Genomic DNA, 14,590 nt, shown 5'->3' with positions numbered 1-14,590 from the left:
TAGTGTTAGTAGTGGCAAGATTAGTAGCAGTGTAGATGCCACATTTGCATAGTAGTTGATGGGCAGAGATGTTAGACATCAAAAGCGTAGAGGGAGATGTTACAGAGAAGGGTGATGCTTCAGCGTGTTGCATTTCTAGAGCACATTCATCGATAAGAGGGAGTGTTGATTTCTGGTAGCATTGGATGTGCTCTAAACCTAAAAATTTGCAGGGAGGCTTGGACACATATATTCCAAAATATCCAGAAATCGTTTTGGGAAATTCCACCCGGAAACAGTTTTATTAAAATAATTAATTATTTTTAATGGGTTCCTAAGACTAAACTTAGGAAATTAAAATAGTTAAAGGGTATTAATCTAACTGTGGGTGAAACTTCTAGAAGAAGACGAGGATCAAGCCAAAATTGTTTGATCCATTGATTAGAATCTAATCTGGGTCATTGATTCTCAACAGAAGGATTATAAGAGGAGGCTTGATGGGCATTTGGAAAACCCATCGAGTGGGAGATCAGAGATTGAATTTCTGAAGAGAGCAATGCAGCAGTTGCGGGAGAGAAGTTCGAAGTGATTTCTTACAGTGAGGAGCAGGGATAGTTCCAGTTGGAGAATTCTCCTGATCCGGGAATACTCAGCAGAGGAGGCAGAGAGAGATTTGGGAGAGGCAACGCAGAGGCTACGCTGGCCAGCGTAGCCTGGTGCAGAGGCAGCGCAAAGCCTTGTGGAGATCTGTATTTTTGTTGGAGAGGTCGATTTTTGAAGCCAGAAGTCGGGGTGTGAGACCGGGAGGACAGAATCAAAGTTTGAGAGATGCAAATCGATCAGCAGAGGGAGTGATGTAGTCCCTAGGAGTTGTGACATTGGGCCAATGCAGTGACTGCGCAGAGGCAACAAGGGACTAGCCATTCTGTCACTAGATCAGTCAGGATCGCTAGTGATAGTGTGAGGTTTTCTCACTAATCTTTTGTCAGCCATATTCTCTGTACTGGATAGCCAGTAAGGCGTCCAGAGATTGTATTCAGAAAATTACTGCTTAATAATACAAACCCTCAGCTGCTGGTCTAGTTTTCCTACATTGGGTTTTTCCAGGGACATTTGTCCAAAAATAACTGTGTATTGTGTTGTGTATTTCTTTCTTGCTTAGTTACTTGTTTTCGCATATAATTTTAATTTGTGAAGGCTGCAGTGTATTAGTTTCGGAATTTGTTGTAGGAAGCAGTAAATAATTTGTTCAGTAATTAACAAATAAAAGGAACTTAATCAATTGTTGTGGTAGAAATTTGGGCTTCCAAATTTTGACATGAAGCACTTATATCTATTAGTTTTTGTAATTTCAGATGTGTTGTAGCCACGAAATTTGGTGGAGAGGCTAGAATACATGAGATCTCCAAGACCCAGAAATCGTCACTGGAAATTGCACCTAGAAATGTCTCAATTAGATTATTAACCTTTTTTTAAATATTTCCTAAGTTTAAACTTAAGGAATATCGTTAATTAATCAATATTTATTGAGATAAGGTGAGAATCATCTAGAAACTCACACGGATCAACTTCAAGATGATCCTAGCCATTGATTAAGGTTTAATCTTGGTCGTTGGAGTCCCAACAGAGGATTATAAGAAGAAGTCAATCACTTAGAGAATATACTTGAGATCACCAGAAATTCTATTTCCTTGGCAGATCGATTTCCAAAGTAGCTGCAGTCAGCTGCCAGAGAGCTAGAGATCGAAGCAGTGGGTGAGGGGCAGGGACAATGAGTCCATAAGAAGTTTTCCAGATCCGGAGAGGCAACAACAAGAGCATCGAGTTATTCCCAGTGCGCAGTGCAGAGGACTGCGCAGTTGCTTCAGATTGGTAGTTCGATTTGCTGGAGAAAAAATTCGTTCTCAGTTCCAGAGGTTGGGCAAAGGTTCCAGAGTGTCAGAGAGATGATTTCCTCATCAAAGGCGAGCATAACAACTTCATCAGAGACTGTTTGGAGGTTTGGCGTCATAGAGAATGCACAGAGGCTGACGTAGAGGGTCCAGGAGGCCGAGTTTTTTGAAGGCGGGTTGTGTCGAGATTGCTTGTGGAGGAAGGGTAATTCCCTTGAATAATTTTTCCCATATTTTCTTGCGTTGGATTGCTAGTTTCAGGCATCCAGATTGTATTCAGATTTTCACTACTGCATAATAAAATAAAACCCTCATCTGCTACACTGGTTCTCACATTGGATTTTTCCGGGGACTTTTGTCCAAAAACAACAATATAAATTTTATGTGTGTGCTAGTATTTTCTTAGCTCCAGTGCTATTTATTTTCTGCAGTTTTATTTGTGAGGGTTGAAGTGTTTGTATTTCGATGTTGTCCTAGCAATAAACTGAATAATTAATTTATTAGTTAGGAGAAATAATACCAGTTGTTGCAATAGGATTCTAGTATTGGAATTTTCACATGGTATCAGAGCGTAAGTGATCAGCCGAAAGCTCAGAAGCGAAGGAAAGAATTTCGCTGCTCAAAAGGAGAAGCAAGCCGAAATTCTAGAGGCAACTCAGTTCATTGACAGTTAGGCCGAGTTGCTTGGGTAAGTTCGATTTTTTTCAGTGCAAGAGGTAGAAAAAATTTTAATTTCCCAGATCAGTGATTCCAGCAGGCAATGGGAGCTGCAACAACTCAGTTTTTTGCTGAGCATATTCTTCGTTGGACGCAAAAGGTTTTACTGTAGGTTGCAGAAGTAGAATCCGCGTCGGGTGGAAGAGAAAAACACACATAGCAGAGGGAAAATTTTCCTCAAAGAACTTCAAGTCTCGAAAGTTCGAATTTCTAGTTGCAGATTGGCGATAGCAGCTAGCAGAGCCACACATTCCAGAAGGGAGTGCGAATAGCAAAGAAACAATCGAGCATAGGGAAAGAGGGAGTTTTCAACTTGATCAAAGATGGCCATAGTTGCGCTGAGAGATCAGGATAGGTTGGAGGGTTCCTGCAATTATGTCATCTGGAAGGCCAGGATGTCCTTCCTATTGGATGAATATGGCCTGAAGCTCTACATAGACAACGTTGTGGCAGTTCCTCGAGATGTGGATCAATTGAAGGAATACAAAAAGGAGATGGTGCAAACAAAGCGGTTGATCCTGGATGGAGTTTAGGACCATATAGTCTCACACATAATTGGCAAGGAAACTGCCAAAGAGACGTGGGATGCTCTTGCCACACTATATCAAGGCACTTCCGAGCAACAAAAGATGTTCCTAGCGGATAAGGTGATATGAATCAGGATGCAAAAAGGCGAAGGCATAGATCCCTTCCTCACCAGGATTCAGGAGGTCCATGTTGAAGTTTCTAAGTCTACTAGTTAGAAACCCTCCATGCACTTTATCTAATTTATTCCTACCTACTTGTTTTGTTACTTAACAAGTTATTTACAATGTAAATACTGAAAATAAACACTAGTGCATGCTCAACATATTACAGATCAATGACTGAAGGAAACAGAAACAATCACACCAAATGAAACCGTTATTTTTGGACCAATGTCCCCGGAAAAGCCCAATGTGGGAAAACTGGTGCAGCTATCTGAGGGTTTTCTTATTAAGCAATATCAGAGTACAATCTGGGTGCCAAAACCAGCCTACCCAACAGAGAAATTCCTAGGCAATAATACCTCTCAGTTTGAGACAAATTTCCTGGATAATCCCCTAGATAATCCTTCTGGCAGCTCCTCAACTCCAATCTGCCCCAGAAACCAGTGTTGTTAAAAGCGCGATTAAATCGCGCTTTTTTCCTAAGTCGATTTAATCACGCTTTTTATGGGAAAAAAGCGCCTAAAAATTTGTTTGCCGCTTTTTTCGTAAAAAAGCTCGGGGGTCCCTGGCAGCGCGATTTATAATGAAAATTGAAAAAAAAATGAATACCAAACGCTTTTTCCCGCTTTTTTCCGCTTTTTCCGATTTTTTCCGCTTCATTCCCGGCGCCGATTTAATCCCGCTCGCGCTTTTAACAACATTGCCAGAAACCCCAGCGTTTGCCCTTTCTGGACTGCGTTAGCCCCTCTCTGCCCAGCACTGGCCTTGCGTCACCCTAAATGGCTCTGCGATAGCCTTAGGAGGCCCTATGTCAACCTTTTGGCCCTCTGCGTTAGCAACGTTGGCCTCTCGGAGGCTCTTCGTAGCTCCCGGTTGCCTCTACCTGACCCTGCGTGAGCCCTGGCTACTACTGCGTCACTCTTTCTAGCTACTGCACTGCTCTCCCGGCACTATCTCGGCCTCTCTGTCTCTCTGTACTCAATGCCCCTCAGCTGCAACTCTCGATCACTGATTCTATCTCTCTTAGCAAACCACGCTCTAGAGAATAGAATGACTGATCACTCTGGTGTATTCTTCAATTGCCCCACAAGCCTCCTCTTATACTTTTCCTGTTGACATCTCAACGACTGAGATTAAGTCCCTAATCAATGGCTAAGATTAGATCTGGCTTGATCCATGTCTTTTGGACCACTTTAACACAGATTCATATTAATACACATTAATATTTTATTTTCCCTAAGTTTAGACTTAGGGACTCCATTAAAAATATTAATTATTTTAATATCTCCTGATCTGTTTAGAATCTGCCCAAACCCTTTCTGGGTATTGGAGATCTCATGTTCCCGAACCTCTCCACCAAATTTCGTGGCTAGAGCACATACGATGCTACCCCAAATCAACACTCCCTCTTAGCGAGCACTGTGCTCTTGCAATACTCCTCACTGAGTACTACTCTAATCATCCGGCATCAGTACCTGTGCTGATGTTAGGCCTTCCTGCCCAACATCCTCTACATTGTTGCCTTTTGTACTGTTGCCCATGGTTCTGCCACTGCCACTACTACATCTGTATGACAGCTCCCTCTGCATCAGTGTTGTTGGTGGTCCTTTCTCCTAACACTACATCCGCACTGCACCTCTTCTCATCAAGTTGCATCGTGCTGCTCACTGCTGCACTGCAACTCAATGACTGAGAAGTAAGTAACTGATCCTCCATCTGACCTCTCTGTTGGGCTAGAGACACCCACTGATGTTGAAGCTCCCTCTGCCACTAACAAGTGCTCCCTCTCTCTAACCTCTGCGCTGCTACAACAACTCCCTGCATCTCGCACCGTTGCACACCTCGTTGTGCCTTCCTACACTGTTGCAACACTCCTGTGCCTCTCGCATTGCTACAGCCTGTTAGCTCTACATTGTCTTGGGACTCCTACACTGTAGTTGTCTTTGTCGCTCCATTCGCATCCGTCTCTACCCGACTCAGCCAATCCTGCTACTCCTCAATGGGGCTCCCGTAGCAAGGTCTAATCCAAGAGGCTGGGTACCTCAAGGATCATGCCCCTCATCGCCTGTAGTCTGCCTGACTATAGCTCGATGTCTCCCCACTTCTTCTCAAGTGGCGCGTGTGCACTCATGGCATAGTCATCGTCTGTCAACACTTCCTTCTCTGCCCTTGCTGGAGCTACCTTAGTCTCGGAAGACTCTCCCTTACTCTTCTTCCTTGAACACTGGATCGCATAATGACCCATCTCCCCACAGTGGAAGCACTTGATCTTGGAGGGATCTTTCTTCTTCCGCTTTCTTGCTTTCCCTCAAATGCTAAGGTAACATCTTCCTCCTCCTGCTTGACTTTGATCCCCTTGTTGTTGCTACCCGTCTTTGACTCTCGTCTGATCTCTTCTTGGTGAAGAGCAGCCCACATCTCATCCCAAGGTGGAAGTGTCCCTCTGCCCAGTATGCTCTAGACAAATACCTCCCAGTCTTTTGAGACAGCATTTAGGGTTGTCCTCACCATCAATTCCTGATCCGACGTGGCTTCTATAGCAGTGAACTGATCTCGGATCTCATTCAGTCCTCTGAGGAAGGTGTCAATCGGTTCTCCCTTCTTCATCTGATACGACCTCAATTGTTTCTCTAGTAACATTCTTTTCTGCACAGAGGTATGCTGGTACAATTTCTTGAGGGCCTCCCACATCTCATATGTCGTTTCCTTCTTGGCAATGTGTGGTACTACATGGTCCTTGACCCCATCAAAGATGATGCTCTTGGCCCTCGCCATTGCCTCCTCGTACTTTTCGTTATCATTTGGGTCGACTGGGATAGTTATAACCTTCAAGGCGAAGTTCTTGACACGATTTATGTCAAGTACGGATAAGATTCTGGCCTTCCAAACTGTGAAGTTTGACGCTCCGTCCAGTCTATCCTGGTCTCTTACTCCGTGTAGTGCCATGATGCTCTTCCACTTCCCTCCTGGAAGTTCTCGATCTGACTCCCTCTGAGTCCCGATTTCCCTCCTGGAAATCCTTCTGTCGATGTCAAGATGCCCCCTACTTTGATCGTCAGTGCAACGATACCACTGATCCGGGTTTCTCGGCTAGAAATCCTCGGTAGCAACTCCCTTCTCTTGGGCTTGTCGTGTCAGGTATTGTTCTGACTACAGTACCTCACCATCTCCACTCTGCAATGTTCCCACAGCCTTCTAAACCCCAACAACCTGAAGGTGAGAGCTCCTAGGCTCTACGCAATCCTGACACTAGCAACCCAGCCTCCTCAACCAACTACGTCAGCCCTCCTAACTTCTGCGTGGCTCTGTGTGAGGCTCCCTTTGCCTTCCTTAGCCTCTGCGTTGCCTCTTCCTGGCTCACCCTTGATGACGCAGGCATTGTGTCACCCTTCCTTTGTTGTTGCTCTGCTAAAAACAGCTTCTGTCACCTCAGGGACAATTGTTTTCTGCTGCTATTGCTCCACTCGGCTGATGTCCTCAGTCCTCCTGTGATCTGCAATCACGCTCTGATACCATGTTGAAGTTTCTAAGCCTACCAGTTAGAAACCTTCCATGCACTTTATATGATTTATTCCTACCTACTTGTTTTGTTACTTAACAAGTTATTTACAATGTAAATACTGAAAATAAACACTAGTGCATGCTCAACATATTACAGATCAACAACTAAAGGAAACAGAAACAATCACACCAAATGACACCGTTATTTTTGGACCAATGTCATCGGAAAAACCCAATGTGGGAAAACCGGTGCAGCTATCTGAGGGTTTTCTTATTAAGAAATGTCAGAGTACAATTTGGGTGCCAAAACCGGCATACCCAACAGAGAATTTCCTTGGCAGTAATACCTCTCAGTTTGAGACAAATTTCCCGGCTGAAACCCCAGATAATCCTTCTGGCATCTCCTCAGCTCCAATCTGCCCCAGAAACCCCAGCGTCTGCCCTTTTTGGACTGTGTCAGCCCCTCTCTACCCAGCACTGACCCTGCGTCACCCTAAATGGGTCTACGTCAGCCTTAGGAGGCCCTGTGTCAGCCTTCTGGCCCTCTGCGTCAACAACGTTGGCCTCTCTGAGGCTCTGCGCAGCTCCCAGCTGCCTCTGCGTGGCCCTGCATGAGCCATGGCTACTACTGCGTCACTCTTTCTGACTACTGCGCTGCTCTCCCAGCACTCTTTGCCTCTCTATCTCTCTGTACTCAATGCCCCTCAGCTGCAACTCCGATCACTAATTCTATCTCTCTTAGCAAACCCCGCTCTAGAGAATAGAATGATTGATCACTCTGGTGTATTCTCCAAGTGTCCCTCAAGCCTCCTCTTATACTTTTCCTGTTGACATCTCAATGACCGAGATTAAGTCCCTAATCAACGGCTAAGATTAGATCTGGCTTGATCCATGTCTTTTGGACCACTCTAACACAAATTCATATTAATACACATTAATATTTTAGGGACTCCATTAAAAATATTAATTATTTTAATATCTCCTGATCTGTTTAGAATCTGCCCAAACCCTTTCTGGGTATTGGAGATCTCATGTGCCCCAACCTCTCCACCAAATTTTGTGGCTAAAACACATCCGATGCTACCCCAATCAACAGTTCAAGAACAGCTTCCAGTTGTTGGGGCAGCGCCTCAACCAACAGAGTTAGTGAGGTTGGCACTAAATAGTGTCTTTGAGGAGTGGCAATTTTTTGTCCAAAGCATATTGGGCAGAGACAAGCTACCAGAATGGGACAGGATGTGGTCAAACTTGCAGCAGGAGGAGTTTAGGCGAGCTCTATTAAAGAGCTCCATCAGTGGTAGCGGATCAAAGGTTGTGAAGGAGGAGGAGAATGTGGCCCTCGCATCAAAAGCTCTCAGTCAGGGGCAGGGGGGAGCAAAGAAGGAAGAAGAAGGACTTGTCAAAAGTCAAGTGCTTCAAGTGTGGTGAGCTCAGTCACTACAACACGTAGTGTCCTCTCAGGAAGAAGGACAAGTTGGAGAAGCAAGACCAGCAGGCAGCGTCAGCTGAGATCGACAAGTTGACCTCCAGGTTGGAGGAAGACTTCGCGATGTTCGCAGATATACCTCCAGGAGTGAGGTGGGAGATTTGGTACTGTAGTCCTAGAGAACTACAAAGATCGGGCAGGGTCCTTTGAGGAGTCCACCTCATGGATCATTACCTTGCTATGAGAGCCCACAAAATTTAGTAATGGGATGGATTAGTGGTAGATGATGCAGTCAGTACCAGAGTGACAGTTGCAGACTAGTAGCAGTCAGATGCGGAGGAGCACGGTGCAGTGTTAGCAACAGAGAAGATGTCTCAGTGCAGATCTCATGTATTCTATCCTCTCCACCAAATTTCATGGCTAGAACACATCCGATGTTGCAAAAACTAACACCCTCCATTGACCATCTTCTCTTTTCCTCTTTCTTATCTTCCTCCAATTCCCCTATCTCCATATTTTCTACTACTCATGCTTGTTATCACAAAATCTAACATCTTAGTGCAAAACGTTCACATGCAGCTAAGACAAGTGTAACATAGAAGTGTTATCATTGTCACCTAGGCAATCACTTCCATCTCTTTAGTGGAGGATGAATCCAACACAAGAGAGGCTTCCCTAGTGACTTCATGGGTTCCTAAGGCAAGAAGGACACCAAGTCTAAAGACACCTATCTAACTACTAGAATACCACCACTAAGATAAAGTATTCAAGACAGAGAGTAAGATGGTTTGATAGTACAACTTCCAGATTTGAGTGTATGAAGTTCTAGAACAATTTGGAAGGCATAGCAAGTCAATATTAGTCAAAGGAGGAAGCTCAAACACTCAAAAGAAGAAAAAGTTATGGTTGTTGCAAAACTTGTATCAGAAAATGATAAATTGCAGCAATAAGACAAGTAATTACAGCAGCAAATAAAACAGCCCTTGAACAAGTAATTAGGGCTGAAATACTGAATTAAACTAGGGTTTAATAAACTAAATCTGAAAATTATGAAGCACATAATAACTCTAGGAAACAAAATGTCTATCTCTAAAATGGCTATAAAATAAATCAGCAATGCTAAATATGAAGATAAGATTATACCATGACAACTTAATGCAGTTTTATCCAAAGCAAATTTAATATTTTTCTATTATAAACACTAATCTAACCCTAAAACAGAAAATAAAAGGTTAAAATTTTGGATTTTGTAATTGACTATTGGGAGAAAGATTAGTGCCTACTTATCTTTAGGGCATATGAGGTCAAGTACGGACCCCCTTGGGAGAAAGTAATATGATCTAGGGTGATATGTAGGGCACTCCACTACTAACCCTAGAAGATCTACCTAGTACCTTAGAAAATCCATGAAATACAAGGGAAGACTCTCCACTAAAAATCTTCTTGAGGTTTTTAAGAAGGGATTTTCAAGAGGAAACCAAGAGAATGCACCCTTTCCACTAGAAAAGTACAATTACACCTGATAATCATCTATGAAAAAATCCAACAAGATTAGAAAGAATGCTTACTCATAAAATCTAGATCATCTATAAACCCTAGCAATGAAAATCCATAGAAGTTGCAAGATCATCCACAAAACCATCTCCACAAGAAGTTGCTCTAGTTATCCATCCATAGCCTTCTAGATAAACAGAAAAATAGACGAGTACTAATATATCTCTGCAAGTAGCAATGATTTACAAAGAGGACTGCTTCTCTTGTTTATATGAGAGATATAGCACTTAATCTTCCACTAAAATCCCTAACAATATAAAATATCGCCTTTATATCTTATAAACCATATTGATAAGGTGACAATACATAGAATATCTATGATACAAGAGTGGATAGGTCTCAAGATCACCAACAATTCCTCATAAATGAAGAGTAATACTCAAAATATCAAATCATCCTCCTCAAATGTGTGCTCTAACGCCACATTTGTGGCATAAATGCTCTTTGTGAGTGGACGGCTGAATCTAAGTGGCAAGTAAGGGCTCCAAAAGTGAGACTTTATCTCCAAAAGTCACAACATTTTATCTCCAAGGGTCACATCAGGCTCCAAATGGTGTGACATCATCATCAAAGTGTCCAATTATCATGGAGAGGTGCCATCAAGGTACATCTCATATCCAAGTGCCACATCAAGGTTAAGGTGCAACATCTCATCTCTAGTGTGCAATGCCCCATTTCCAATGGGTGATGAGGTGTCTCAAGAGCGGTTCCATGTCATTAAGAAACCCAATGCTTGCCAAGGAAGATGGAATGACCTCATCAAGTGTGAAAGCATGGTTTCATTAGCGCCCTCAAAAGGGCCATGTGTAAGGAAGCATCATCATTGTGGAGGGATTCAGGGTATCCATGTGAGACCATCGGATGTATGTACAAGAGCCAATGCAACATAAAAAGGGAGTCATGTTCAATGTTAAAGACATGAAGTAAATCACATTAGGTATCTTCTTCAAACTTCACGCTAGCTTTTGACTTTATGCAATATAAAGGATACTGTCCAGCCTTGAAAAAGCACTAAAAGCAGCCCCAAAAACTTCTCCAAAGAACCTCTTATGGATATGGATAAGGCTGGAAAATACACCAGCTAGATGAAGGAGAAACCCCACAGCAAGTAGGAAGGGTAAGGTTGACATCTGCTCTGATACCATGTTTAGATCACAAACAAAGAGGGGATCGAATGAAACCAAAAACCAATCCAAACACTGGAAGTGAGAGAGAAAGGTGGTGGCCCTACTCAGTGTGGTGGAGTAATAATCCTAATGTGCATTGGTGAGAAGAATGAAAAATGGCCAAGGAACAAGTGTGCTAGCCCTCCAAACAAGTGTGTTTCAAAATGACTCAACCCTAGCAAAGGGGGGGCTTCAAGAGAAAAATATGCCAACTACAAGAAGATGCCAAACCAGCCTTAGCAGCCCAAGAGAAAATATGCCAAATATGAAAAAGGAGGCACAAGATGTGTGTGCCTGTAAGCTTAACAGTTAGATTAAAATATTATGCTTGGAAGCTAAAGAATGTTTTATTGCCTTCAAAAGATCGGTGAGGTGATAAGTTACAAATGAGATTGAAGGTTTATTTATACCCTTAAAGTAGGTAGGGTGCTTACCCTATGGAGGGTTTATGGCCTGCAATAAAATTGACTAGGTCAGCTTTAACCATAATGAAGTCATTAAAATAAATGCACACTAAGGGGTGCTTAGTGTAGTTCAGCCTTAGCCTAATAACCTAGAAACACCAGATAGAGTAGGTGATAGCCCTATGTGAAGATTACACCATTCTCAACATGAATTATTGCAAGATTTGTCCTCTCATCTTGCAAATATGAAGAATTCAGAGAGATTATGTAAAGGGCATCTGACCTTCATCAATTTACAAAAGATCATGCTCATCAATATCAAGGAAACCAAATTGCAGTTTCCAACCTAGGAAGAAAAGGCGAATTTGTCAACTGACAATGAACACATTATAATTTAGATTCGATAAATTGTTTATTAATAAGAATGGATCGATTATCTGATGAAGTCCTATGAATCCATGCTTGCCTGCATTGTGATTATAATTGGAACTACAATGAAATATCAGTTTCTGAAATTACTACCTATGATGTGTTATTATTCCTTATTTGTTTACAGGTTTGAAATTGTTTATTCATAAGATTGGATCGATTAAGTGACAAAGTCCTGTGAATTGATGCTTGCCTGCATTGTGATTATAATTGGAACTACATTGAAAAATTAGGTTCTGAAGTTTTTCTTTATGATGGGTTATTGATTCCTTATTTGTTGACAGGTGTGTTGATGATAATCCCTTTGCCCCTACCTTTACTGTATCAAAAGAAAGGATAGAGAAGTTGGGTCTGAAGTACACTCCTATTGAAGAGGCTCTCAGAGATACTGTTGAAAGCTTGAAGGAAAAGAAGTTGCTCAACTTAGACAGCAATCTGTGATTTATCAATACCTGGAAACCTTTTTGTTTTTAAATATATGTCGTTGGGCATGCATCTAGCTGTTATTTTGTTGAAAATGAGCTTCATCTTCTGTCAAGCACAGCAATGTCCTTGAAAGTCAAACATGTCCTTTGCCTACTTTATTTTTGGATCAATTTTAAAAAACATTTTGGATGAATAAACTTAATATTCTTAGCTGTTTGTTTACTGGGCAACAGCCGAAGTATATCAACGTAGATATAGATGTTTAGGGAACCAAAAAAATGTATTGATGATAGAGGTTTACTGGTTGGTTCAACCTTAGTAATCCTCTATTTCCTTCTAATGGCATCAAGAAAATAGTTATTTTTTACCTGGAATATTTTTTTTTTCTTTTTAAATGTGTCTGGGTATGCAACTTTGTTGTTATGTTGTTGAAAATTAGCTTCATTTTCTGTCAAACACAGCTTTGTATATTAAAGTCAAACTTGTTTCTTCACTAGTTTATTTTTTGGACCACTTTTGAAAACATCTTGGATAAAGATAACTTCATTTTCCTTTTAAATGTGTCTGGGTATGCCACTTTGCTGTTACGTTGTTGAAAATGAGCTTCATCTTCTGTCAAACACAGTTGTGTATACAAAAGTTAAACTTGTTTCTTCACCTAGTTTATGTTTTGGACAACACATTTTGGATAAATATTTCATTTTCTTAGTTGTCTATTTACTGGGCAACAGTTGAAGTATATCAACATATGTGTAGATGTATAGAGACCAAAAAAGCATATTGTTGATAGAGATTGACCGGATAGTTCAACATTGGCAATCCTATATTTTCTTCTTATAGCATATAGGAACTAGTTATTTTGTACCTCAAAAGAGCCTGGTAGCTTGGTTACCTGCCTTGCTTTGTTTGTATAGACTAAATCTCATGTCAAGATATTATCGGTGATTAAACCTTGTGAATTGTGGGCTAGCAGCATCCCTGTCTCAAAATGGAAGCAAATTGAGAAAATCGAAAAACACTTGATCATGAGCAAGTTTAAAATAAAAAGTTCGGTTTCTTATGAGATAATGTTGAGTGAAACAGGAGCAACTTCCATCGAAGCAATTGCTATGGTGCGTCTCATAAGGTATCTTCAAAGAATTGAGCAAATGGGAGAAGGTAGATGGTCTAAAGTTATCTTCAATGAAGGAATGAGTGAAAGAAAAAAATCATGGATGGGACAAAACAACAAATGGATGCAAAAATGGAATATTTACATCAATGCATGTCCCACAAATAGCAAGGGTTTGAAGAGTTATGTTATGGAAAAGTTTCGTAATCATATATGGGGAAAAGAGTTGGGTAGAAAGAAGTATTATGTTCAAGAATTCAACCCCACGTATGATCTCCAACAAAAAGAGTACATTGGAGCTAACATTCCATGGAGAGAAAAGATTTTTATTGCTCAATTAAGAACTAACTTGCATCAATTACAGTGCGAAACAGGTTGGTGTAAAAGACCTAAGAAGCTTGGGAAGAGTGGGTGTGTACTTTTGCACTTCTAGGGCAGTGGAATCCAAAAAACATTTCATTTTGAAATGTGATGCTTTCAGAGACATTAGAGACAGTTATAGTAGTATGTTAACATTGGTTCCTTAGCATTGTCTTTTTAGTAAGGGGACTATTAGAAGGTTGGGTCAGCGCATCATTAATTTGAATAATAGGAGAATTGAATTGCAAAAGGCAAAAAGCAGGGAAGCTAGTGGTCCTGTTGAGCACTACATGTCAACAACCCATAGCAGTACACCCCCTTTTTTCGCAAAAGGGATAGCGCCTGATCCATGTGTCTGTGCCGTCCAACTATCATCATCAGTCTGATCTTCATGTTATAATGTAAACCCATTCTGCACGTATATGATGTAAATAATCTCAGCAAATCTGTGTCATGTATGTAATTGCCTAGGTAAACCTAATTTTTTCGTGACGACCTACATTCTAAGAGGTTTTTTGTCTCATCGATTCATTCTTGGATGGTCGGCAGAGATTTCCTTCAGTCTTACCCCAAAGCCGGAATGTATTTTGTCACTGTATTTTATTGTTATTCTATCTCTACTTGATTTGATGGTTGATCTAATGTTTGGAGAATATCTCTCAAGTTCTCATTGAGCATTTGGGGATAGTCTTCGGTTGTACCAACCAACTCTCAACACATATTTTCTGAAAAGCCTACTTCATATAAGCCTTAAGATTTATCTAACGTTAATCTTTTTCTGCAGGGTGTTTTTGGGCTAGTACCTCTCTAAAATTTCAAATTTTTTTAAATATTCTATGGAAATTTTGATAGATTTGGCTATTAAGAGCCTTAGATTATCAAATCTGAAAGTGGAGTTGGAGTCATATTTTTTAGATCTGATAAGTCTGTAAATTA

The 14,590-nt window shown here is 41.2% G+C and overlaps 1 protein-coding gene across 2 annotated transcripts in view; it reads left to right on the top strand.

Annotated features, from left to right (window-relative positions):
• LOC149166842 (phenylacetaldehyde reductase-like) overlaps positions 1-12,550 on the top strand; it is a 522,913-nt gene extending 510,363 nt beyond the window's left edge. The window contains exon 6 of one of the 2 annotated variants that reach the window (XM_089432778.1): positions 12,042-12,550. In XM_089432778.1, the coding sequence (XP_089288904.1) occupies positions 12,042-12,198 (157 nt within the window). In that variant the 3' untranslated portion in view covers positions 12,199-12,550. The remainder of the gene's footprint in view (positions 1-12,041) is intronic. The other variant, XM_089432779.1, reaches the window with a different exon arrangement.
• Positions 12,551-14,590: the final 2,040 nt, after the last annotated feature.

This window comes from Pinus tabuliformis, chromosome 5_1 (genome assembly GCF_031772625.1).
Source record: "Pinus tabuliformis cultivar Carrire ecotype Pingquan chromosome 5_1, CPIR1, whole genome shotgun sequence".
NCBI lineage: Eukaryota > Viridiplantae > Streptophyta > Pinopsida > Pinales > Pinaceae > Pinus > Pinus tabuliformis.
Note: the sequence above shows the minus strand (reverse complement) of the source record. Positions and strands in the feature narration are given on the sequence as shown.